Genomic DNA, 23,658 nt, shown 5'->3' with positions numbered 1-23,658 from the left:
GGTTGACTCTAGGCATTAGCATTTTGTGACTTCCGGTCCATTGGGTTAATTTATTTATAGCCACTGGCTTTGGGCCCGTAAAGACCGCTATCTGTGAATTAAAGTGTATGGGCTCTGTGACACTTGGAGGTCATTTTTTATGAAAATTTACTTCTAGGCGTCACGGTTGCCCTTCTCCAGAAAGTGTCTGTTACCTGCAAGAACCATCTTAGGAGTCAGTCATGGAATGTTCTCAGAGCTGCGGGAGATGAGAAAGTATTAGTGCTTCAATTTCCATGTCATTTATTCTTAAGCACATAAGGGAGCTTCCCAAAATATCTCCAAAGATATTTGCTAGATAAATCCACTTTATAACTTTAGTCAACATGTTTCTTGAGAAAAATTAACAGCTCTGTTGAGAAAAGGAGCAGCTTTGCTGTAAGACAGTCACTGCTCGTTATCTGAGCACTCTTTTAAAAATGTATTTCTCTGTGACACTCAAGCAAACTTGTTCCTGGAGATGCTCATTTTTCACAGAGTACACGAAACCTTTATGAAATATGAAATAGTTGTCTGCATTGTTTTTTAAAGCTGTGTTGTGTGTGAGTGTGCGAAAGATCAAGGGGATTTCTTGTTTTCTGGTCTAGCTTACTGGACGAGGAACTAAACACACATTTGCCCACTTGGCAAACTGGAAACTGACTTAATGTGGCATCACTGTTCATTTTAAAAATGCCATGTAAAGGACTTTTTGTTTTTTTAAGATTTTTATTTATTTATTTGACAGCACAAGTAGGCAGAAAGGCAGGCAGAGAGAGAGGGGGAAGCAGGCTCCCTGCCGAGCAGAGAGCCCAATGCGGGACTCGATCCCAGGACCCTGAGATCATGACCCGAGCCGAAGGCAGCGGCTTAAACCACTGAGCCACCCAGGCGCCCCAAAGGACTTTTTGTTTTTTAACCTGTACTGATCCATACCAGTAAACTTCCTTGGGTTGTGTTCTCTGCTTCAAGTCAGACACAGCCTGTGAATGACCTGTGTGCCTAGTGCACCGGATGGTGTTGCTGATGTTTTGTCTTTTAACACTGACTCCTTCAAACAAGCTCCCCTCTCTTGTCTGCTGCCCCTCGGAGAGCCTTTGCCCATCACTGGAGTCCTGGCTTTACTCGAGGGTAGATTCTTGGTCTTCCTTTCCATTGCTTCTGTGAAAACCACGACAAAGCCATTGTGGGCAGAGGGGGAACAGAGCAACACCTGGAATTTCTAACATTTCTCTTCTTGGATGCTAACTGTTGGATTTCTTAAGTAAGCTTTCCAAGAACCCTCTGTAAGAATTCAGGGCAGATCAGAAAGTCATCCTAAACAAGACTTCTCTGGTGGTGTAAAATTTTATAAAGCCAAATTCTCAAAGTTTAAGAGGAAAATGAGGGCAGAAATCTGTTAACTGGAGGGAACATGAACTTCTTGGAGAGGTGATGTCTGGCAGCCTCTTCTGGTTTGGAGGTCCAGTAAATATGAAGCCCTTCCCAGCACACAAAACCTGTTGCAGTCAGGCAGATAGGATAGATGGAATTGATGTTCCTTTCTCTTTGTTCAGAATAGCCTGTTACCCACATTGTATGGCGGTGCCTAGGCCTATCTTCCAGGCTCATCTTTCTGCTACTGTTCGGAACCAGACTGAGTCCTAAATCAGATTTGATTTTATCCCTCTCTAACCTTGTTGCTCTCAGTTAACTTTATTAACTGTCTAGACATATTTTATATCAAGATAAAATAAGAGCCTGCATATAAAATAAGCATTTACTTTGATGGGTTTGCCTTTTATGTTTCTTATTTTCTGTGTTCTCTCCTCCTCGCCACCCAAACTTAAACCCCCAAACTTAAAAACCTCATTAACCCTTACCATGTTTGTGTTCAGTTAATAGTGCTAAGGATCATTTACTTTAAACCTTTGTCCTTCAGGCTCCAGATTTCTATGTGCAGATGAAATGGGAATTCACCAGCTGGGGTGAGTGGCTCTGGGCTTGTGTTTTATTTGTTTTCAAAATTATTGAGCCTGAATATCGTTTCCTTTTCCTTTATAAAAACAGAATTTTTTTTAAAAATTTATTTATTTATTTGACAGAGAGAGACACAGTGAGAGAGGAAACACAAGCAGGGGGAGTAGGAGAGGGAGAAGCAGGCTTCCTACCGAGCAGGGAGCCTGATGTGGGGCTTGATCCCAAGACCCTGGGATCATGATCAGAGCTGAAGGCAGACACTTAACGACCGAGCCACCCAGGTGCCCTGAATGTATTTTTTTTTTTTTTTAAATCTAAGAAATGTGTAGAAGAGAGTAAGAAAAAACAGCCACCTATAGTCCCACTTAAGTGCAACTACTGTTAATGTTTTGGCTATTTTCCTTCTAGTTTTCTCCTCCACACATAGGGATTTTTCTCCTGAGCATCTATAAAGGAGACAATTTTGTCTCCTCTTTTTGTCACTTAGAGCTGATACCTATCCATATTACTAGGTTTTTTTAAAGGGCTAAAATTTTAGTAAGTAGATTTGCCATAATTACTCATTTCCTTATGTGGTTCAACTTGCTTCATTTAAACTTGTTATTCTATGGAAGAAGATGAGACAAATGTTGGGATAGCTTGGTTTTTTACAAAATGGATGTATTTCTCTAAGATCTTATGTAAGGCAAGTTGACTGACAGTAATTTTCTTAGATGTTCCACTTTTACTTCTTGTAGATCAGTTAATGACAGCTCTTAATTCCCAGGTTCCCAGCTGTTTCACACTGACTTCTGTGTCAGGCAAGATGTCATATTTGTAATGAAACATTTAAATGAAGTAAAAAGTATGTAACAGAAGAGAACTTCAGGTTCTTCTGGAAACCTTACGAGCTCTTTTCAATGCCGAAGCAGCCACAGGTCTTAGCTGCGTTCGGTCTGATGTTTTGAAGGGTGGGTGTGGCGGTGTGGCAGGCCATGGCCACATGGCCAGAGCAGCGTATGTGAGTGAGAAGGCCAGATGGACACGCTGTATAGCCCTGATGGTGGGGGATAGTCACAGAGAGAGGTTCAGTTTGGGGATCGAGAATACCCCTGGGAGGTTCATTTAGGGTCTTCTCTGGGTAAGACATACACCTGCACTTTTATAAAGAGCTGTAGAACAGAAAGTCTGTTTTTTTTTTTTAAAGATTTTTATTTATTTATTTGACAGAGAGAGATCACAAGTAGGCAGAGAGGCAGGCAGAGAGAGAGAGAGGGAGGGAAGCAGGCTCCCTGCTGAGCAGAGAGCCCGATGCGGGACTCGATCCCAGGACCCTGAGATCATGACCTGAGCCGAAGGCAGCGGCTTAACCCACTGAGCCACCCAGGTGCCCCGAAAGTCTGTTTTTTTAAAAGTGACCACCTGGATCCTCAGTGTGGGAGCCAAGCCCAGTTCTGTCTGACAGTCACCGTCCAGCCACTGCTTTCCTTTTATTAAAGTCCCAATCCAGATTTCCTGGGCCTCCCATGTTCTGCTTGGCCCTCAGGTTTCTCCTCAGTAGTACGTTTCTCTTCTCCAGTGCCCTTGGTTTCCAGAATATGCCCGAATGATGTGTGTCGCATTTGGAAAAGTGGTGCCAAGCTGCGTGTGGATATCACATTGCTGGGATTTGAGAACATGAGCTGGATAAGAGGGAGGCGTAGTTTTATATTTAAGGGAGAAGGTGAGTGATTCTTTTCTGTTTTCATAATCACTGCTCATGCTGAGTTACAGATTGCTTTTTGACCATCAAAATGTGTTTACATTCCTACACTTTATCTGACCCTGTCTGGGACTTTGTTTTGTTTCTTTTTTGGTTATTCTTGTTAACTTTTCAGCTCTCAATGCCTCAATTTTACTTCTTTTTTGGATAGTTTTCTTGATTCTCTTGCCCGTATCATTTACCACCCAACACTGTTACCCTTTTGACATGCGTCTGTCCCACATTTCTGAGTGTTGAGTGGGAGACTGTCTTGTATCTCCTTATATTCCCTCCACAAGCAGGCGTAATCCTCCTGATGGAGGGTGAGAAAAATGGTATTGCCAGCCCAGCATGATGCATAAACAATTTACATTAGTAATGTAAATTGTATATTTGTAAGTTGTGTATTTTAAAAAGTGCACAGATGTGTTGCCAATGAAGAAGGCAAATTGTTTTTAATGCCTGCAGTTCTGGAGAAGATGGCCTGTGGGCTGTGGAAACTGGCCAGATAATCCCCACGTAAGTACGTAGTGAATAATCAATAGTCTTTAGGTTTTATTTGATAGCACTTGAGGGGAAAAATGTAAGATGATGCATTTTAACTTTTGAGGCTTCCTTGTTTTTGTGTCTTCTTTGCCTGGCGCTTGGTTATGCTCTTGTTTCCATCAACAGACAACAGGGCGGAGCTGATGGAAGTCAACCATGATGACAGAGTGGTCACCACTGAGCACTTTGACCTTTCCCAGGAAATGGAGCGCCTCACGCTGGACTTGATGAAGCCAAAAGGCAGGGAAGTTGAGAGGCGGCTCACAAGCCCAGTCATTAACACCAGCCTCGATACTAAAAATATTGCTTTTGAAAGGTATGCATTTCGATTCTGCATTTTAATATCTAATCCCTTTACTGCTGTCTTTAGTAGCATGTAGATAGGAATCAGAATTTATGGGTGGATTGGCATTTTTCTAATACGGCATAATAAACAGTAGTGGGTTTTAACATTGCTTTCTGTTCTAACCAAGTAAAAGCCATAGCTGACATCCTCTTTCATAGAGCATTTTTACAGCACATTGGTTACGTCTTGGAGAAATGTCTTCATATTCTTTTATGGGCCCTTTCTAATGGATTTTATTTGAATTTTTTGTTTTGGTGTTTGGGGATCCATAAGACTCCCTAGTCCCAAACCATGGAGCTCTGAGCTTCTGGAAGCTAGCACTGACCCAGTATTGATTATGGTTGTACTGATACTAGTCAGATTCACACTTACTGTATAGTTTAATGTGGCCCTTTCCCCTGTGAGGCCTAAGAGTTTAGAGAAAGAGTCTGGAGGAGTTTTCAGTTCTCTTCCAGATTCTACCAGAAGAAACTTCTGGAGAGGTTTGTGCCTTGGTTAACCTAGACGAGAACTGGTCATCTGCCTCTGGGCCGGGCAGAGGCATGGAGAGCTTTTGAGTGTAGGGGAAGCAGAGGCAGTCAGAGCTGTTGACCTGAGTGTTCTTACCTCCAAACACATTGAGCTGAGGGAGTCTGCGAGAGCCCTGAGTGTTTGCCTAGGACGTCACATCCAGCTCTCTGGAATCCAAAGCAGCACAGCCTGAGATCACATGGACATACGTTATCCTGGATTTAGGCTTTCTTTACTTTTAGTGAATATACTACCTTTCCTCTCTTTTTCTTTTCTTTGTTTCCATAAAATTAGTTCATAAGACTGAGAATTTTCTGATGAGTCAAATATAAGACTGAAATGCCCCTTTCTTCGAATTTAGATAGAGCAGTGGAATTAGGGCGTCTGTTAGTGGCAGAAGACAAAACCCAAGTGTCAGCCTGTGTGGTGTCCTGATACCACTGCTGCTTGGGTAGTGGTACCCCTGTGAGGCAGGGTCAGCGCCCTATCACCAGCCTTGCCAGGTGACAACTATCTACTAGGGACTGACCGTGACTTTACCTGGGAGGGTTTGGGGCAGACCCCTGAGGCTGGGCACACGCCTCTGCAGACAGGGAGAGCACCTTCAGCTAGGGTTCTGTTGGGAAAACTGGGAAGAGAGGAGCCTGCCCTCCCTGCTGCAGCCCAGCTGTGGAGATGGGGGTGAGAAGAACTGAGTGCCACTGTCAGGGGCCCTGAATGACTGTGTGGCTTTGGGGAGGTGACTTGGTCTCTCCGGGTTTCGGTGTCCTTGAAAAAAAGAAAGGAGTGAATCTTGAGATATGCTGCTAAAGTCCCGATGATCCGAAGATGTCATGAGAAGAGCTGCTGTTCCCTCTAGTTCTCTGGCAGAGTTGGTAGAGTCAGTGTTCTTAAGTGTCAATTACAAAGATCGTGCTGATTACTGGCTGAAGGTAGATGGTATATGAGGGCACCTTCCATTTGTATGGAGGACTAAGGCACATGTGATGTTCATATGGTTACTGGGTTTTCAGAAGGTTCAAGCTAATCTCCTTTTGCAACTGACAGTGGGTCTCGGAGAAAGGGTTTCTGGAAGACAGGTGCTTTTTTTGGTGGTGCTCAGAATTAAATACGCAGTTAGTGAGTTTTGGAGCCACTCGAGTCGTAGAAATGGTGTGTGCACGTCCTTCCTACTGGAGGTGGGAGTGTGTGTTTGATTGAATCTGGAAGGTGTCCTCTCTTGCGATAGTCGTTGTCGTTCCTCTGATCTGTTTCTGACAGCCTGAGGCTTGCTTCCTGCATGAGTTTTTGGCCTCCCGTATGTACCCTCTGGCTGAAGTCTGGATTGGTCTCGTGCCTGAAAGATTAGGCTCTGCCAGCCTTAAACAGAACGTTCCCTGCCGCCCTCTGAGCCTTTCTCCACATGGCTCAGCAGCCTCCACGCTGTGGCATTGGCTCAGTGGCCCCTGGTGTGGCAGTCTCGGCAGAGGTAAAAGTGGCAGAGGGGGAGCTGGTGTCCTCCTGTCATTTTCAGATGCCTCTGCATGTAAAGTTGATCAAGAGCCAAGGAGTTATTAGACTTTTGGTTTTAAATTAGGACGCTGAATTTAATAAGCAAGCTGCCAGAGGGGGAATGGAAAGGGAAGCAGAGCAGCCAGGACTGCCAGCCAAGCAGATGCAGAGAACTGAGCAGCATGGCGGTCTCCAGGGAGAACGGCGCAGCTCCTTTTCCCCAGCAGACCCACAGGATGAAGGAGAGCAGACTGAGTGATCCTTTGGTACCTCAGAAGACTGTGTGCCAGGAAACAGTTCTCCCCAGGCCAAAATATCAGGTGACTTGGTTAAAGACAAGGAACCGAGGACTGAATCTGTTAACTAAAAGGACTGTCTTGTTTTCAATTCTTGATGACTAAGATGGGACTCTGGTTTATGAATCAGTGTGGACCCTAACCCCTTGCCCCCTGGATTTCAGTTTTGTTTCTGAAATGTGAAGTGGGGATAGCCAGCATTTGGTGTAATCCCTTTAGGGTTTCTCTCTCTCTCTCTCCATGGGTCATGCTTCCTTCATTGTGGACTAATCGGAAAGGTGAAGCTCTGGTCCCTCCTTTCTCTGATGGGCTGTAATGTACTCATAAAACTTTGCATACCCCATCTGGACTAATAAAGCCGTTTGGAAACACGAGATGCAAATGGCCTGTATCTTTGTTATGAGTTGGCTCACCTGCCAGTTCCCGGAGCTTCCTGCATGATGTCCACTTCCCTCTGGGGTCAGAGCGGAAGGCAGGCAGGCCAGTTCTGCATGGGGCCATATGCAGCATGGAGCTAGAATGTGATGGAGTGGAGCTAGGATGTGATGTCCTAGACAAAAGGGCAGACCAGACTGGTCAGGGCTCCCCTCTGAGTGGTAGTATTTCCCAGGATGAGCTACTTTGAAAATGAACCACAGCCTCTTGGCCACTCTTGGCTCTAAATGCATTTTTACCCAGAAGTATGTTGAGTGGAATAACTGGGTTTTCAGGCACCTTGACCAACGTGGTAGCTGCTGCTGGAATGCTGGGCTCCTTTAAAAGCAGTTCCACAGACCTGGAATCAATGCCTGGGCTGAAAAACTGCTTTTAACATAACATCCTTTCCTCTGCTGCACCAAACCTGATAAAACGTGTGACTCCCAAGCCATTTTGCAGGCATTAATGGCTTCTCCAAGCAGCTCGCCACAGTGATGAGTTCCTAACCCACCCGTTCTCCCGAGGAGCAGGATGGCCTGTGCCTCGTTGTTCTAAGAATTCCTCGATTGAGATGCGGCTGCTCATGGGGACAGAGCTGCTGACGTCCATGCCCACAGTTACGATGATCCAGACAAATGCTCTGACCCAGATTGCACCTCGTGGCGAGCCCTTGGATGCTGGTCATCTTCATTTCTTTAGGACAGCTGTCTAGTCAGTGTCCCCACATTTGTCCCCTGTGCTGGCGGTTTCTGTAAAGAAGCCAAGAGTGGAGGCTTTCTATGCTAGGAGTGAGGCGAAATGATTAATAACTGTGGGAGGGGGTGGGGCAGTGTAAGCCATCTGTCACCAAGAGCATCCTTTTGTGGACAGTAGGACCATACTCACCAAGTGGCCTTCACCGCCTTAAGCTGGGGGAAGTAAACTATAAAGGCGGCAGGGATAAATCTGAATGGCATTTTGTACATGTAGAAATTTGTGGTGTTCACTTTTTATCAGAACTAAATCCGGATTCTGGGGCTGGAGGACAGATAAAGCAGAAGTTGTTAATGGTTACGAAGCAAAGGTAAAAGGAAACTCTTAAAATAAGATTTAATATAGCTATTTAGCTTCTATGCAAATGAGGAGTCTGTTCAGATTGTTTTCATGCCTCTGTGCCATGGAGATGCTCTGGGGAATAACGTACTGCTTGGTGTCTCTCAACTTGGATTTGTATCTGATCTGACATTCAGAAAATAGAATAGCATGTCCCGAGGAGGCCCCCAGGTATGCCAAAGAGAAACAGCCCTGGAGAGAAGTGAGGCTGGGTGCCAGTCGTTCCCCGGGGAGTGACCATTCCTTTAATTCTTTAAGGAGGAAAAGAAAGGATTAGACTTAGACCTGCATGTCGATCTTTTTTTAACCTGAGTGGGTTTAAAGAAAAAAAAAAAGTAAAATAGCTTTAATAATCTCGCATTTTCGTAGTCAGCCTAATTGTAACCAGTGGCTTGACAGCCCACTCGCATGACATCAGTGCGTTAAGAATACAGTTGTCAAGAGTGGAGACTGCTGTCAGTCGGGGCCTCTGGTGTCTTGTCAGCGGGAGCGCTCTGCTTGCTGGCTTCTCTGTAGCAGTGCAGTCTAGCAGGGATTGCTGGCTCCCAGGGCCGGAGTTGGCCGCCGCAGGATCCTCTGGTGACCTCTGAATATGCAAAGACACTTACGTCATGCTCAGCAAGATGCATTTAGATACAGTCGCTCCAGTACTGTGTGGATTTCCTCGAGTCTCTGATCATGCAGGAATCCATAAAGGGCACATACAGTTAATTCTGCTTACCATAAGATTTGGTCTTCCAGACCCCCACATTCCTCAGGCGGCCTAGAGAACAAGAGCCCTGACTGGTGATGAGGATAATTTTTTGTCTGTAGAGGGAATAGCTTTTTAAATAGTGACTTGCCAGTTTCCTCATCAAGTCTTAATGGGTATAGAGAACCTTGTGTTTGTTCCATTTTCCTTTCGCCCAGCAGATGGCTGTCTAAGTCAGTCTCATTATAAGATCACCACAGATCTGTACGGAAGCCCATGATGCGGCTTTGGGATAGGAATAGCACGATAGGAATCCAGCAGGGAGGCCTAAATATCAGGACCTTTGTTCGAGGGTGTTTAGCAACACAAAGGGCAGGCGGGAAGGTGCAACCGTCCTTACTCCTCGGTATTTGAAACTGTCAGATGCAAATTAACTGCTGCTGCATTTCTAAGTTGATAGCTTATATATTTTTCTCTGAAGGATCCTAATGATTGTCAACCATTTCTCATTTTTATTTTGCTGAATTTTTTCTTTTTTTGGCTTCAGCATTCTTGCTCTTGCTATGCTTATTTTTTGAGTTTTGAGTCCCTGTGTCACTGTTTTCTTTTGCACACGTCTCTCAAGGTTTACACAGTAAACAATGTGAGTGTGATAACCAAAATCCGGACAGAACATCTGACCGAGGAAGAGAAAAAGAGATATAAAGGTAATCCCCACCTTTTGTTTGGCCTAGAGAGAGAGAGAGAGCCTTTGTTGGCTTCATTAAGTTCTGGGGTGAATGTGGTCAGGTCAGGCTCATCCGAACCCTAACTTCTTTTTACAAAAATTTCCTTAGTCTGGCCCATTATTTTTTTTTTTAAGATTTTTATTTATTTATTTGACAGAGAGAGAGAGAGATCACAAGTAGGCAGAGAGGCAGGGAGAGAGAGAGGAAGAAGCAGGCTCCCGGCTGAGCAGAGAGCCTGATTCGGGGCTGGATCCCAGGACCCTGAGGTCATGACCTGAGCTGGAGGCAGAGACCTAACCCACTGAGTCACCCAGGTGCTCCTTTCTGGCCCATTCTTGAAGATACTACCTATAGTTGGCTTCCGGTGGAATTAAAGCCATGCAGAAGGGTTTGTGCTTGTGTTCTGAACAGTTGCTGGAGTTGCTAGTTCTCCCTGGAATGAGCGAGTCAGTCCAACTTGTACCATGGAAGATCTGGACAGAACCTGGACCATGAGCCCAAACTCTGCCAATGCGCGGTGGTTATATCCCAGCCCCACCAGTGACCTGTTGTTTGGCCTTAAGTTACCTACCCTCTGGGGCTCAGGTTCCTCAGCAGTGAAATGGGGGTGCTTGGGAGGATGGGACGAGTTGCTTCATGTGAACCTTTGGAAGGTTCCTGCAGAGTGTGGCCAGCACACGGTCATTGCTGGCTGCCTCCACCACCACTGCTGTTATTAGGATTCTGGTTTGACAGATGAGAACTCTGTGGCCCCCCGACCCCAGGCTCACTCCTAAACCCAAACACTTTCTACTCTAGTTCTTGTAACTGTTGCTAACCTAGGTTAGAGACCCTAATAAAAAATGTCCTATGAGGGATAAATTAGCTGTTGGTTATTACAGATGATTTTACCAGCCTGCCCATAAATGGACTTCCTAACGTAGGTAGCTGGGATCCAGAACTTTAAAATAGGATGAGAATCTCTTTCTGCAGTCACAAGTAAGGCATAATAGTAGACATTAAACTTTTCCTCCCTTCTCTAGCGGACAGGAACCCACTGGAATCTTTGCTGGGAACTGTGGAACACCAGTTTGGTGCTCAAGGGGTAAGTGGAAGCAGCGAGCTCTCAGGTTCAAGAAAGGACATGACTTTGCTGTGCTGTGATGGCATTTACCGAACCTCACCAGGCCTCTCTGTCTGCAAGGCTGAAGGGCACTCCCAAGCTGAAATCGGAGATACTCTTTTGGAAGAGAAATAAATGAGTCTTACAAATACAGATTTTAGAGGAGGGTCATGACTGTGGAATTCAGGTGCTTTCTCTCTCATCTGTAAACTTGGAAAGGATTCAGGACTTTCTGTTTTAACCGAGCACCTTAACAAACATTTTCTTACTTGATCCTTATGAGAACTCTGTGGAGTTGGTATAATGGCTGTCAGAGGGTCAGAAAACAGAGATTCCCTTTCCAGTGGCCCGAGCAAGAGCCTGACAGAGCTGGAATGTAAGCTCCAGGTCTCCTAGGTCTTATGTGCTTTCAGCCATTTCTCTCTTTTTTTCTTTTTTTTCCTGTCAGGAGATAAAAATGCTAAAGAGAGTGGAGAAACGTTTGACATGGAGAGACCCGTTAGGCTTCCTGTGTCATTTCCTCACACCTTTGTGGATTTTCTTGTTCTGTGTAGTAACTTAGTTAAAAAAAAAAAAAGTGTATGTGGGGCGCGGTTGTGGGGGGGAGTGAAATGACTAGAACATCCTAATCCGTAGCTGGTTAATGCAGCCACCTCTGGGGCTGCCATAGGTCTCCACTTGTGAGCACCAATTCGCATTTCTGATTCCCCTGAGTTCTGGCTTGGCAGGACCTCACTACGGAATGCGCCACTGCCAACAACCCCACGGCCATCACGCCTGAGGAGTACTTTAACGAAGAGTTTGATCTGAAGGATCGGGACATTGGAAGGCCGAAAGAGCTGACGATTAGAACGCAAAAGTAAGAGGGGCTCAGCGGCCACACGGATTCTTGTTTCAGAAGTTGTGCTGTTTCTTGGGGGTCGTGTTGTCATTTTTGTGTCCCTTTCCTTTAGACATCATTTGGAAGTTACTTTATCTGAGAAAAGCAAATAGCAGATTGCACACCTTCTTATTAGCCCTTTTCCAAATGGAGCAGAGATGGGTTATAAGAATTCCTTGTACTTTTTACTGCCAGCAAGCTTCATCTGATCCCGTGGAAAGCTCCACCAGCCCTCAGTTCCTTCACGCTTGCTGTCAATTCCAGCTGCTGCAGGGGGAGGTCAGCGTGCTGGGCATTTCTCCCGATGGCCAGATCGCATGGTCGTCCGAATTCCGCACAGGTCTAGTCCCTTACCCGCTCTGCGTTAAGAGAAGTACGGTGGCTGGGAAGGCTGCATTCAGGAGGAGGCTGGTGCTGTCTTGCCGGCTGCGTGCAAGTCATTCACTTTCCCTTGTCTGGGGGTGTTGGCCTCACTCTTGTCTTGGTCCGTCTTGCAGGTTCAAAGCAATGCTGTGGATGTGTGAGGACTTTCCGCTCTCTCTTGTGGAGCAGGTCATTCCCATCATTGATCTCATGGCCCGAACCAGTGCTCATTTTGCACGGCTGAGAGATTTCATCAAACTGGAATTCCCACCTGGATTTCCTGTCAAAATAGGTACTGACTACTAAACCAGAGAAGCACCTGAAGGTTCTGGCCATTTCTGTGGGTGACAGAATGTGCTTCAGGGCACTGGAATGTTTTTTGTTTGTTTAAGATTTTATTTATTTGGATGGAGGGCGAGAGAGCACAAGTGGGATGGGGGATGAGGTGGGGTGGGAAGAGGAAGAAGCAGGCTCCCCGCTGAGCAGGGAGCCAGATGTGGGACTTGATCTCAGGACCCCAGGATCATGACCTGAGCTGAAGACAGATGGCTAACCAACTGAGCCACCCAGCACCCTGGCACTGGAACATTTTAGGCAAAAGTAGCAGACAGTATACATAATGGAGGGGGTCACAATGATCCTTTAGCTTAATATGGCTTAAAGAAGTGTCATTGGGAATGAATGGAAAATATTCATTGTTTTCATGTCACACTTAACAGGCATCAAATTAGATTGTTTCTGAAGAAGACCTCTGACACCAAGATCTTTGATACCTAAGTATGTTTTAGGGCTTGTAATGGAATGCATAATCCTATACACAATACATAGAACTTGCAAGGAATCTACAGTTCGGAAAGTTGCATACTTGTGACACATTCTTCAGTGCGGGCTCAATCGCTTATTCACTGTGATCTAGGAAAAGCTGCTTAACCTCTCTGAATCTCAGTTTTCCCATCTGTATATTGGGAAGGGTAGTTATGTTAATGTATTTGATGTGTATGAGCACAGTAGGCACTCAGTAAATGGTGGCTATTATTATTTTTGTAAAATTTATTTATAAAAGCTTTTATTTTGTTAGAAATTCCCTTGTTTCATGTCTTAAATGCACGGATTACATTTGGAAACGTCAATGGCTGTAGCACTGCTGAAGAAACTGGATCTCAAAACGTGGAAGGGACCCAGGCTGATACAGGTAAAAGGAAAAAAAAAAAAGTTGGGCTTTGTGGTTTAAAAAAAAAGAACACATCCAGTTAATTACTGATTATTCAGTTTGACATTGGAGTATCTTATGAAATAGATCTCTGCACTGAATGAAAGAAAATGTTAGATTTTTTTGAGAGTCAGTGTAAAAACTTGTAGAATATGACTCCACTTGTATTAAAAAAAAAAGCGTAGTTTTAAAAACCAGCTCTATTGAGGTGTACTGTATATACAGTAAGATGCTCCTGCTTTAAGTGTGACAGTTCAGTGCTTTTGGACAAATGTGTGTACCCACAGAACCACCACAGTCAAGATGAAGAGCATTTCTGTTACTTCACAAAATTTCCTCAGGCTCCCTTGCCGGCAAACCCATCCAGATTATTTTTTGGAGGCTACTGTAAATGGATTATTTACTTACCTTCCAGTTACTCGTTGGTAGTATATAGAAACAAAACTGATTTTTTTTTTTTTGGTTGTTTTGTCTGTTTTACTGCGGTAAAATGGTGTTCTGTGTCTTGGACTAGTTGAAGGATACACAGGCATTTATTAATTTTTGAGAGAGAGGGACAGAGAGCATGTGTAAGCTGTGAGGGGCGGTGCAGGGGGAGAGAATCTCAAGCAGACTCCATGGTGAATGCGGAGCCTGACTTAGGGCTCCGTGTGGGACTCAATTCCATGACCCCAAGATCATGACCTGAGCTGAAACCAAGAGTTGAATGCCCAACCGACTGAGCCACACAGGTGCCCCATTTTATTATCATTTTTAGTTTAGTTTACAGACATCTTACTTCGTTTGCATATGTTTACTGTATTTCATAGTAAAAAAAGGAAAACTACAAAGAGTCCTTGGTGTGACTATGTATTATTCACACACATACACACACTGCATTTCTCAAAAGACATGCAAGGGAACACTGGTTACCTCAGGACTTTGGAAATAAGAGAAAGGGTTTAGGGAGACAGAGATCTTTATTTTTTTATGACCATGAGTTAATTTTATTACTTAAAAAAAAGAAAAAGACCAAAAGAAAAAGGCCATATTTTGGTACTTTTCTGTCAAGGATATTGTTCCTCAAAATCTCTCTCACATAGTAGCAAACCTAGATCTTAATCATTTTAATCCTTTTGTTTTTTTAACTGAACACATTTTTTACATTTAAAATTTTAAGTTTGAAGTGGAAATTTATTTTGCTGATTCAGGCACCGGACTCTTACCCTTTGTGTTTCAGCTTCCCACGTCACAAACTTTGAGGTGGATCAGTCTGTATTTGAAATTCCAGACTCTTACCATGTTCAAGACAATGGCAGAAATGTGCATTTACAAGACGAAGATTATGAGCTAATGCAGTTTGCCATCCAGCAGAGTTTACTGGAATCCAGCCGGAGCCAGGTGCAATTAGTGGAACAAATGGCAGGGTTCAAGCTGTAGCTGACTTGTGAGACTCACTGGACATCACAAGCTGGGCATATTCTCAGTGTACACGGAGGTCCTATTTTCTGCACCTGGTCTTTCCTAAAAGCTGCTTCTGTGACACCATGTGCACAGCCCAAGTCAGCATCGTTCACAGGATGTCTCCCGACAGACTTTCCTTCTCCTCAGGTTCACCCACGCAGCCCACGATCCCGTAGTTTTCAGAGCATGCTGTCTGATATGCTAGTACCGGAACCGTAGGTTCATGCTAGCTTCCCCCATCCTGTTTTTTCCTGGAATATTGTCCACATGTTGGTCGTCTTATAAGAAGGCATGTGGATTCGAATCCTAGTTTCCTCCCGAGGGAAGACCAGTCATTGTATTGTGGTCGCTCAGTGTGTGATGAAAATGGTGGTTGAGTTAAGGTGGTGGTTAAGTTCGTTTTTTACTCCTGTGTTTTATTCTGTTGCAAAGGGTATAATTCCAAACTGTCAGGGACTCTAGCTAAGGGTAGAGCTAAGGGTGGGGCAGACCAGAGTAAGAACAGGTGCCCTTGGTCTCCTCAGGTGGTTCTTCCTCCGGGTCTCACCTGCCTGGGACAGTGCAGGCCTTGAGCTCCTCCTCCCCCAATGTCAAGTCCTTCCAACCCTGCCCTCTTGTGCTTTTCTGATTCTGCTGTGGTGGGCTCTCTTTCTGTGTCCCCCACCTTTTGGTGTCCTGGGCTCCTGCTCTTTGTTCCTTGGTTCCTTGTTTCCTTCCATCGCTCATTTGGCATGTGTTTGCAGAGCAAGGATTCTTTGATGAAGCAGGCCCAGCCCCTGAACTCACAGCCCCCCCCAAGGTTTGAGAGTGGCACCACACTCCAGCGTCCAACCTCAGGTTTTTGGCATTATGGTTTTATTCTTGAGACTCCAAGGTTGTACGCCCTTCCCCTCCTCCGTTTCCCATCCATCCGTTCTTGGAACCATTCAGTTTTCTGAAGCTGCTGGGCCAAAGGCCACACCCAGAGCCAGCATATTCCCTTTGGGAGGCCTCCTGGGAGAAGCCCAGCCCCTGGACCTCCCTGTCCCTCCAGTGCACCTTCCTCTTCTGCAAGTGAGCTTATTGCTACCCCCCGCCCAGTATCTGCATAAACCTTGTTGACCATAAATTTTACAAAGTGGGTGGGTGGCCAAAGTCAAAGATGACAAATGTTGAGTTATGTATTGTCACCTTGCTTTACAAGAATGACCTGCCTTGTTCACTTAAACTTGGCCCAAGGTTGTTTTTGATAGATTCTGTGTCAAGTGTGAGAGGCTCTGGCCGTTAAGCAGGGTAGTGTACCACATTCCACCTGACATTTAGGTGTCGTTTTTGAGATTACCCAAGTCTCTGTTCATTTTTCATGTGGTGTTATCAGTAATGGACATGGAAACATTTAAAATTTTGTTCTTGCTGCTTTTGTCGCTTTATCAATATGATGCCTCCTCCTTCTAGGAGGTATTCATGTCCATTATGTTTGTTTTTTTCGCAGGAACTTTCAGGACCAGCTTCGAATGGAGGGATCGGCCAGACACATGCCTATGACCCCCAGTATGAGAGGTGACTGGTGTGACTCTTAAATTAAACTGAGACCGACACGGGACTTAGTGTTGATCCAGTTGGTGACTAGCCACAGGCCAGTGCCATTGGCAGAAAGGCTCCCAGTAAATGCTTCTTGAGCAGTCTGATCTTCTGCAAGGAGTATATGCTCACAGGGTCTAGATGCCCGCAGCGGGAAGTAGATAGTTTTAAGAATGAGGAGGCTTTGGGGAACAGGTACGGGGATGAATAGATTATCTTTTTAAAGGAGAGGGTAAAGACTGGAAAGATTGATTTTATGGAGTGTTTTCATGTACTCCAGGCGTATATGAAAGCCCACTGAAAGAAAACTTAGGTTTTGCTTTAAAATAGACCCAAATTCAGTTCCTGACCCCATCCCTTAGCAGCTGGGTGATCCTGGGTGGGTCTGCTCCCCTCTCTGAGCCCCAGTTACTCCCTGTACACAGCACCCCGCCTCCAGACGTAGAGGGGACTGAACGGCACTGTGCCCGTGGGACGCATATGAAGTGCCCAGTATTGCCGCTTCCAGTCGGCGACGGGAGAAGAACTAGGCACAAACGAATCAGCTTCAAGAGATTGGGAGCAGGGGCAATAGTCGAAAAGACTGCGGCCATGAGCAACTCCACAGTCTACTTTTATTAGGTAGAAACAATAGCCAACAGAAGAATCGATGACGGTCAAACACTAGTCACAGGTCTTGTGGACTAGCAAGGAGGAGGATAAAGTTTATAGTTAACCAAGCACACTCAAAGGACCCATCTAAAAGACAACGGGCGCTTCTGGGAAGAGAAAGGAGCGATAACGGAAAAGGGAAGCAGGCGGTATTTTGTTCCACCCTGAGCTGACCGGGCATTCCTGGGTGCTCGGCTTCCCGGCGTTCTGCCCTGGGCAGGCCGGGTGTTCCCGGCTGCCCAGCTTCACAGTCGTATATCGTCCTTCTCCCCAAAGACCTGTTGCCAGTATATGTTTTTCTTAAGGCCAGATCTGAATGTGCTTGGCAACTAGTAAAGTCCTCCAGGGGCTATAGTTTAAGCAACAGGTTGTTCCGAGGGGCCGTAGCACAGTATGGTGCATTCTCGGGAGGCAGTTAAATTTGGGTGCTGCTGCCGTCCTGATGATACTGGTAATTGGTTTCCTTTTCCGCCTCTTTCCCCCTACAGGGCCATCCAGGAGAGCCTCCTCACCAGCTCAGAAGGCCTGCGCCCCGGGGCTTCGAGCGAGACGAGCTGTTTTGATAGTGACCTGCAGCTGGCCATGGAGCTCTCTGCCAAAGAGCTAGAGGAGCAGGAGCTCCGGCTCCGGGAGGAGGAGGAGGAGCTCCAGCAAGTCTTACAGCTGTCTCTCACTGAGAAATAGACCTTTCTGCTCATGGGCTGCACAAAGCAGAGGTTCTGGGCCGCATGCGAGTGCTGCATCACTAGTGCCCGGGGCCGAGGGACTGCACCTCGCATGTATGCAGCTGACAGCAGCTGCCCTTTCCTTCTGCAGAGGTGCCGGGCCAGGGACTCCCAGGCCCATCCATGACACTCCCCCGGGGAGGGGCTGGGGACCAGCAGGCCCCATCTCCGGGCTTAGGGGAGGAGAGCATCGTCACTTTCCATTAGATGTATTGGCTTGCAGGTCACGTTTTTACTACCAGCTTTAGACAAAAACCCCAATCCCCGCAAGTTTGTAGATTAATTTTTATCAAGGAGTGATAACAAAACAAGTTATTGCAGAGTCAGGGTGCTTTTATATATGAGAGCAGCAGCCTTTTTAGAGTGTGGTTTATGAGAATTTATGAGACACTTCTTTACAGTTCACCAAAGAAATGGATAATCTGTGCCGATCTATTCTTTTGTTTTTACCTTTATACAGGGTTTCTAGGACACTGACTTCTCCTCCTCCATCTCCACCTTATTCCATCCCTCCCATCCCCGCTAGAGTCAAAGAGGAGACATGAACAGGATGTTTTAGATTAGGCGTAACTATTTGCATCACATTAGGATGTACAAATGACCACTGATGTTGCCTTAGCCTTAAAAATTACCAATAGTTTCAAACCACCTCACTCCACACTGAGGGGTCTGATTTGAATTTATAAAGGCACTTCCTTTGAGAGCAGGATCCTCCAGGCTAAATCCAAGGCAGCTAATCTTGGCCCGGAAGGAGCAGCTAGGAGAGCCTGAGGCTTGTTCTCGGAGGTGGCAGGCTGGCCAAAACATCAGACAGCACAGAACCAAACTAGGTGTGTTCCGCACCTTCCCTAGTGACAGATTGCCACGGAGAGGCCAAGGGAGACCCCACTACAGGCCTATGCTCGCTAGAGAAGAAGGGGTGGCCTTGTAGGTAGAAAGGGAGCTCCAAGCGGAACTTAATATTAAGCTCTGTATTCAAAAGGGGAAATGATTCTGCATTGCTTTTTAGAGTTCAAATCAACATCTTTCTGGATAAATATATTTTTTAACAGAATCTTTTTATTATTTTTAAAAGATAGAAAGACAACTACTCCCATCAGTAGCAATACTAGGTTATACATTTTAACCAGATTTTCTCAGGCCTTTTTTGGATACCTTTAGTAGTTTAACGATTTTATCTGACCCTTCTGTAAATAAGCACTGCACACCACACAGAAGAACCCTGGGAAGGAGAGCCGAGGGCGCCCTCACTCTGGCCCATCTGGTCGTCCCCACAGGCTGCACTGACATGACCTGGTAACAGTGGCCTCCTCAGCTCCCTGTCTCTTTCCTGTCTGCTGTGCTGCTTTCAGGATGGGAAGAGACGGAAACTACGTTGCAGTTAGTGTCCGTATCCTCCAGTTAGTGCTGCCAGTAAAACGTTCTTAGTCACAGAGGATTGTGCTCTGGATTCCACATAACCACCTGCCTTTTTAGTCACGGTCCCACCAGAATTCCTTCTGTTGCACAAACACGGCCAGTATACCACGGCGTCATGTTTGTTTCCAACACACAGCTTGGCATTCTGTTTACTCCGTGTTCACCCTGAGTGAAGACACTTCTCGAGAATGCGTCAGGCCGCAGCGTTTACTCCTTGAGGTGGACCAGCCATGATTTCTGTGTTTGCATTCCACTGTTCTGCTTCCGGAGGAAGGGGACTCCCCGGGAAGTCGGTTAAAAAGGGACTGAGTGTTCTGTCCATCTGTTGCAGCATTTCTCATCTATGTGTTCACTCTCTTAAAATGCAAATAAAGACTGCTTCCCGAGAGGGTGCTCGGACACTATCCTAGCCAGCCTTTGAGTCTTTGTTCCTTTTCACCGGGTTTCTCCAGTCGCTGAATATCCCCGTATGTGACTCCAACAGGAGAATGCATTGTGCCACCTGGTGTCCATTACCAAGGTGACCTGCTCCTCTCAGCCTCCCCACCGGGGTCATATAGTCCACATGCCCCACGCTGCTCATTTCACATAGAAACTGAAAAGCCCACCAGCACAGGGTCTGCTGGGAGAGACTGCAGTGGTCCTGCTGGAGGTGGCCTGGCTCCTCTGGAGTCCAGGAAGCCGCGCCAACCTCAGATAGCTCATGGGACTGAAGATGCTCTCCCCTCTGAGGCCGAAGTGCTCTGTGAGGCTGATCTTAGATGTTCAGGTGATAATCAGGGCTTCCAGATTTATCCTACACCCAATTACTTTGGTATTAAAAAACAGGGATGAGGAAGTGGGGGGCACCTGGGTGGCTCAGTTGGTTAAAACTTCAGTCCAGGTCATGATCTCTGGGGCTTGGGATCGAGTCCCTGCATCAGGCTCCCTGTTCAGTGGGAGTCTGCTTCTCCCTCTGCCCTTCCCTCCTCCCTGCCCTGCTTGTACTCTCTCAAATAAAAAAAAATCTTGAAAAGACACATAAAAACACAAATAGAGGCAGTGACCAGTAGAAAAACATCTGGGCTCGAGAAATGCGGCCTTGGTATTTCCAGGAAGATGTGAAGGAGCTGCTTTGCTTTGGGGAAAAGTAGACAATACCGAGCCAGTGGGGCACTGTGAAGAAAACTCATTTGCTGGATAAGGAAGATGTGGTCCATAGACACGATACAGTATTATGCCTCCATCAGAAAGGATGAATACCCAACTTTTGTAGCAACATGGATGGGACTGGAAGAGATTATGCTGAGTGAAATAAGTCAAGCAGAAAGAGTCAAGTATCATATGGTTTCACTTATTTGTGGAGCATAACAAATGCCATGGAGGACATTGGGAGATGGAGAGGAGAAGGAAGTTGAGGGAAACTGGAAGGGGAGGTGAACCAGGAGAGACTATGGACTCTGAAAAAGAACCTGAGGGTTTTGAAGGGGCGGGGGCTGGGAGGTTGGGGAACCAGGTGGTAGGTAATAGGGAGGGCACGTATTGCATGGAGCACTGGGTGTGGTGCAAAAACAATGAGTACTGTTACACTGAAAATAAATAAAAGAAAAAGAAAACTCATTCCCTTTAGGTCAAGAGGCAATAGCTGAGGCAATAACTGGATTACCTAATTAAAAAGAAAATAACAGGGGGAGGAGTCAAGACGGCGGAGAAGTAGCAGGCTGAGACTACATCAGGTAGCAGGAGATCAGCTGAATTGCTTATCTAAACATTGCAAACACCTACAAATCCAACGGGAGATCGAAGAGAAGAAGAACAGCAATTCTAGAAACAGAAAATCAACCACGTTCTGAAAGGTAGGACTGGCGGAAAAGTGAATCCAAAGTGACAGGAAGATAGACCGCAGGGGGAGGGGCCGGTACCCGGCAAGCGGTGGAGCAACGGAGCACAAAATCAGGACTTTTAAAAGTCTGTTCCACTGAGGGACATCGCTCCAGAGGCTAAACCGGGGTGAAGCCCATGCGAGGTCAGTGTGGCCCCAGGTCCCGCAGGGTCACAGAAGGATCGGGGGTGTCGGAGTGTCGCAGAGCTCGCAGGTGTTAGAACGGAGAAGCCGGCTACAGAGACAGAGCCGAGGACTGAACTCTCAGCTCGGGGTTACCTTGAACTGGTTGCGGGCTGGGTGAGCTCGGAGCATGGCTGGAGGCTGGGGATATGGGAGTGATGGGGTGCTGTCCTCTGGGGGCGCACTGAGGAGTGGGGCCCCAGGCTCTCGGCTCCTCCGGGCCGGAGACTAGGAGGCCGCCATTTTCATTCCCGTCCTCCGGAACTCTATGGAAAGCGTTCAGGGAACAAAAGCTCCCAAAAGCGAACCCGAGCAGATTACTTAGTCCGGCCCCCGGTAAGGGCGGTGCAATTCCACCTCGGGCAAAGACACTTGAGAGTCACTACAACAGGCCCCTCCCCCAGAAGATCAACAAAAAATCCAGCCTGGACGAAGTGCATCTACCAAGGAAAGCAGGTTCAATACCTAGGACAGCATCGGAAATCCAGAGGAGGAGAAAGCAAAGCACCAAACTCATGGCTTTCTCCCAATGATTCTTTCGTCTTGTGGTTAATTCAATTTTTTTTTCAATGTTTTTTTCTTTCTTTTTTCTACTTCTGCCAAAATTTTTTAAACTTTTATCCTTTTCTTTTTTAACGCTTTTTGACTAGTTTATCTAATATATATATATATATTCTTTCTTTTTTATATTTTTCTTTTTTTTTTTTTCTGAACCTCTTTTTATCCCCTTTCTCCTCCCCGCCCCCCCCACGATATGGGGTCTCTTCTGATTTGGTTAAAGCGCATTTTTCTGGAGTCTTTGTCACCCTTTCAGTGTTTTATTTGCTCCTTCATATTCTCTTATCTGGACAAAATGACAAGGCGGAAAAAATCACCACAAACAAAAGAACAAGAGGCAGTACCGAAGGCTAGGGACCTAATCAACACAGACATTGGTAATATGTCAGATCAAGAGTTCAGAATGACGATTCTGAATGTTCTAGCCAGGCTCGAAAAAGGCATGGAAGATATTAGAGAAACCCTCTCTGGAGATATAAAAGCCCTTTCTGGAGAAATTAACTAAAATCTAACCAAGTTGAAATAAAAAAAGCTATTAATGAGGTGCAATCAAAAATGGAGGCTCTCACTGCTAGGATAAATGAGGCGGAAGAAAGAATTAGTGATCTAGAAGACCAAATGACAGAGAATAAAGAAGCTGAGCAAAAGAGGGACAAACAGCTACTGGACCATGAGGGTAGGATTCGAGAGATAAGTGACACCATAAGACGAAACAACATTAGAATAATTGGGATTCCAGAAGAAGAAGAAAGAGAGAGGGAGCAGAAGGTCTATTGGAGAGAATTATTGGAGAGAATTTCCCTCATATGGCAAAGGGAACAAGCATCAAAATCCAGGAGGTGCAGAGAGCCCCCCTCAAAATCAACAAGAATAGGTCCACACCCCGTCACCTAATAGTAAAAGTTACAAGTCTTAGTGACAAAGAGAAAATCCTGAAAGCAGCCCGGGAAAAGAAGTCTGTAACATACAATGGTAAAAATATTAGATTGGCAGCAGACTTATCCACAGAGACCTGGCAGGCCAGAAAGAGCTGGCATGATTTATTCAGAGCACTCAACGAGAAAAACATGCAGCCAAGAATACTCTATCCAGCTAGGCTATCATTGAAAATAGAAGGAGAGATAAAAAGCTTCCAGGACAAACAAAAACTGAAAGAATTTGCGAACACCAAACCAGCTCTACAGGAAATATTGAAAGGGGTCCTCTAAGCCAAGAGAGAGCCTAAAAGTAGTAGATCAGAAAGGTACAGAGACAATATACAGTAACAGTCACCTTACAGGCTAATAATGGCACTAAATTCATATCTCTCAATAGCTACCCTGAATGTTAATGGGCTAAATGCCCCACTCAAAAGACACAGGGTATCAGAATGGATAAAAAAACAAAACCCATCTATATGTTGCCTACAAGAAACTCATTTTAGACGCGAAGACACCTCCAGATTTAAAGTGAGGGGGAGGAAAACAATTTACCATGCTAATGGGCATCAGAAGAAAGCTGGGGTGGCAATCCTTATATCAGATCAATTAGATTTTAAGCCAAAGACTATAAATAAGAGATGAGGAAGGATCGGGGCGCCTGGGTGGCTCAGTGGATTAAGCCGCTGCCTTCGGCTCAGGTCATGATCTCAGGGTCCTGGGATCGAGCCCCGTATCCGGCTCTCTGCTCAGCAGGGAGCCTGCTTCGCCCCCTCTCTCTGCCTGCCTCTCTGCCTACTTGTGATCTCTGTCAAATAATTAAAATCTTAAAAAAAAAAAGATGAGGAAGGACACGATATCATACTCAAAGGGTCTGTCCAACAAGAATATCTAACAATTTTATTTTATTATTTTTTTAAAGATTTTATTCATTTGACAGACAAATATTTATTTGACAGACAAAATTTCTTC

The 23,658-nt window shown here is 45.7% G+C and overlaps 1 protein-coding gene across 4 annotated transcripts in view; it reads left to right on the top strand.

Moving 5' to 3' along the window:
• Positions 1 to 19,571, top strand: part of ANKRD13A (ankyrin repeat domain 13A) — a 33,059-nt gene extending 13,488 nt beyond the window's left edge. For all 4 annotated transcript variants that reach the window (XM_046024465.1, XM_046024466.1, XM_046024467.1 and 1 more), the window contains 12 exons: positions 1,940 to 1,985; positions 3,536 to 3,679; positions 4,370 to 4,559; positions 8,300 to 8,366; positions 9,712 to 9,793; positions 10,837 to 10,898; positions 11,645 to 11,775; positions 12,294 to 12,451; positions 13,238 to 13,351; positions 14,589 to 14,749; positions 16,284 to 16,351; positions 17,512 to 19,571. In XM_046024465.1, the coding sequence (XP_045880421.1) occupies positions 1,940 to 1,985; positions 3,536 to 3,679; positions 4,370 to 4,559; positions 8,300 to 8,366; positions 9,712 to 9,793; positions 10,837 to 10,898; positions 11,645 to 11,775; positions 12,294 to 12,451; positions 13,238 to 13,351; positions 14,589 to 14,749; positions 16,284 to 16,351; positions 17,512 to 17,707 (1,419 nt within the window). In that variant the 3' untranslated portion in view covers positions 17,708 to 19,571. The remainder of the gene's footprint in view (positions 1 to 1,939; positions 1,986 to 3,535; positions 3,680 to 4,369; positions 4,560 to 8,299; positions 8,367 to 9,711; positions 9,794 to 10,836; positions 10,899 to 11,644; positions 11,776 to 12,293; positions 12,452 to 13,237; positions 13,352 to 14,588; positions 14,750 to 16,283; positions 16,352 to 17,511) is intronic.
• The last annotated feature ends 4,087 nt before the right edge of the window (positions 19,572 to 23,658 follow it).

The sequence above is a fragment of the Meles meles genome, chromosome 12 (genome assembly GCF_922984935.1).
Source record: "Meles meles chromosome 12, mMelMel3.1 paternal haplotype, whole genome shotgun sequence".
Lineage (NCBI taxonomy): Eukaryota > Metazoa > Chordata > Mammalia > Carnivora > Mustelidae > Meles > Meles meles.
Note: the sequence above shows the minus strand (reverse complement) of the source record. Positions and strands in the feature narration are given on the sequence as shown.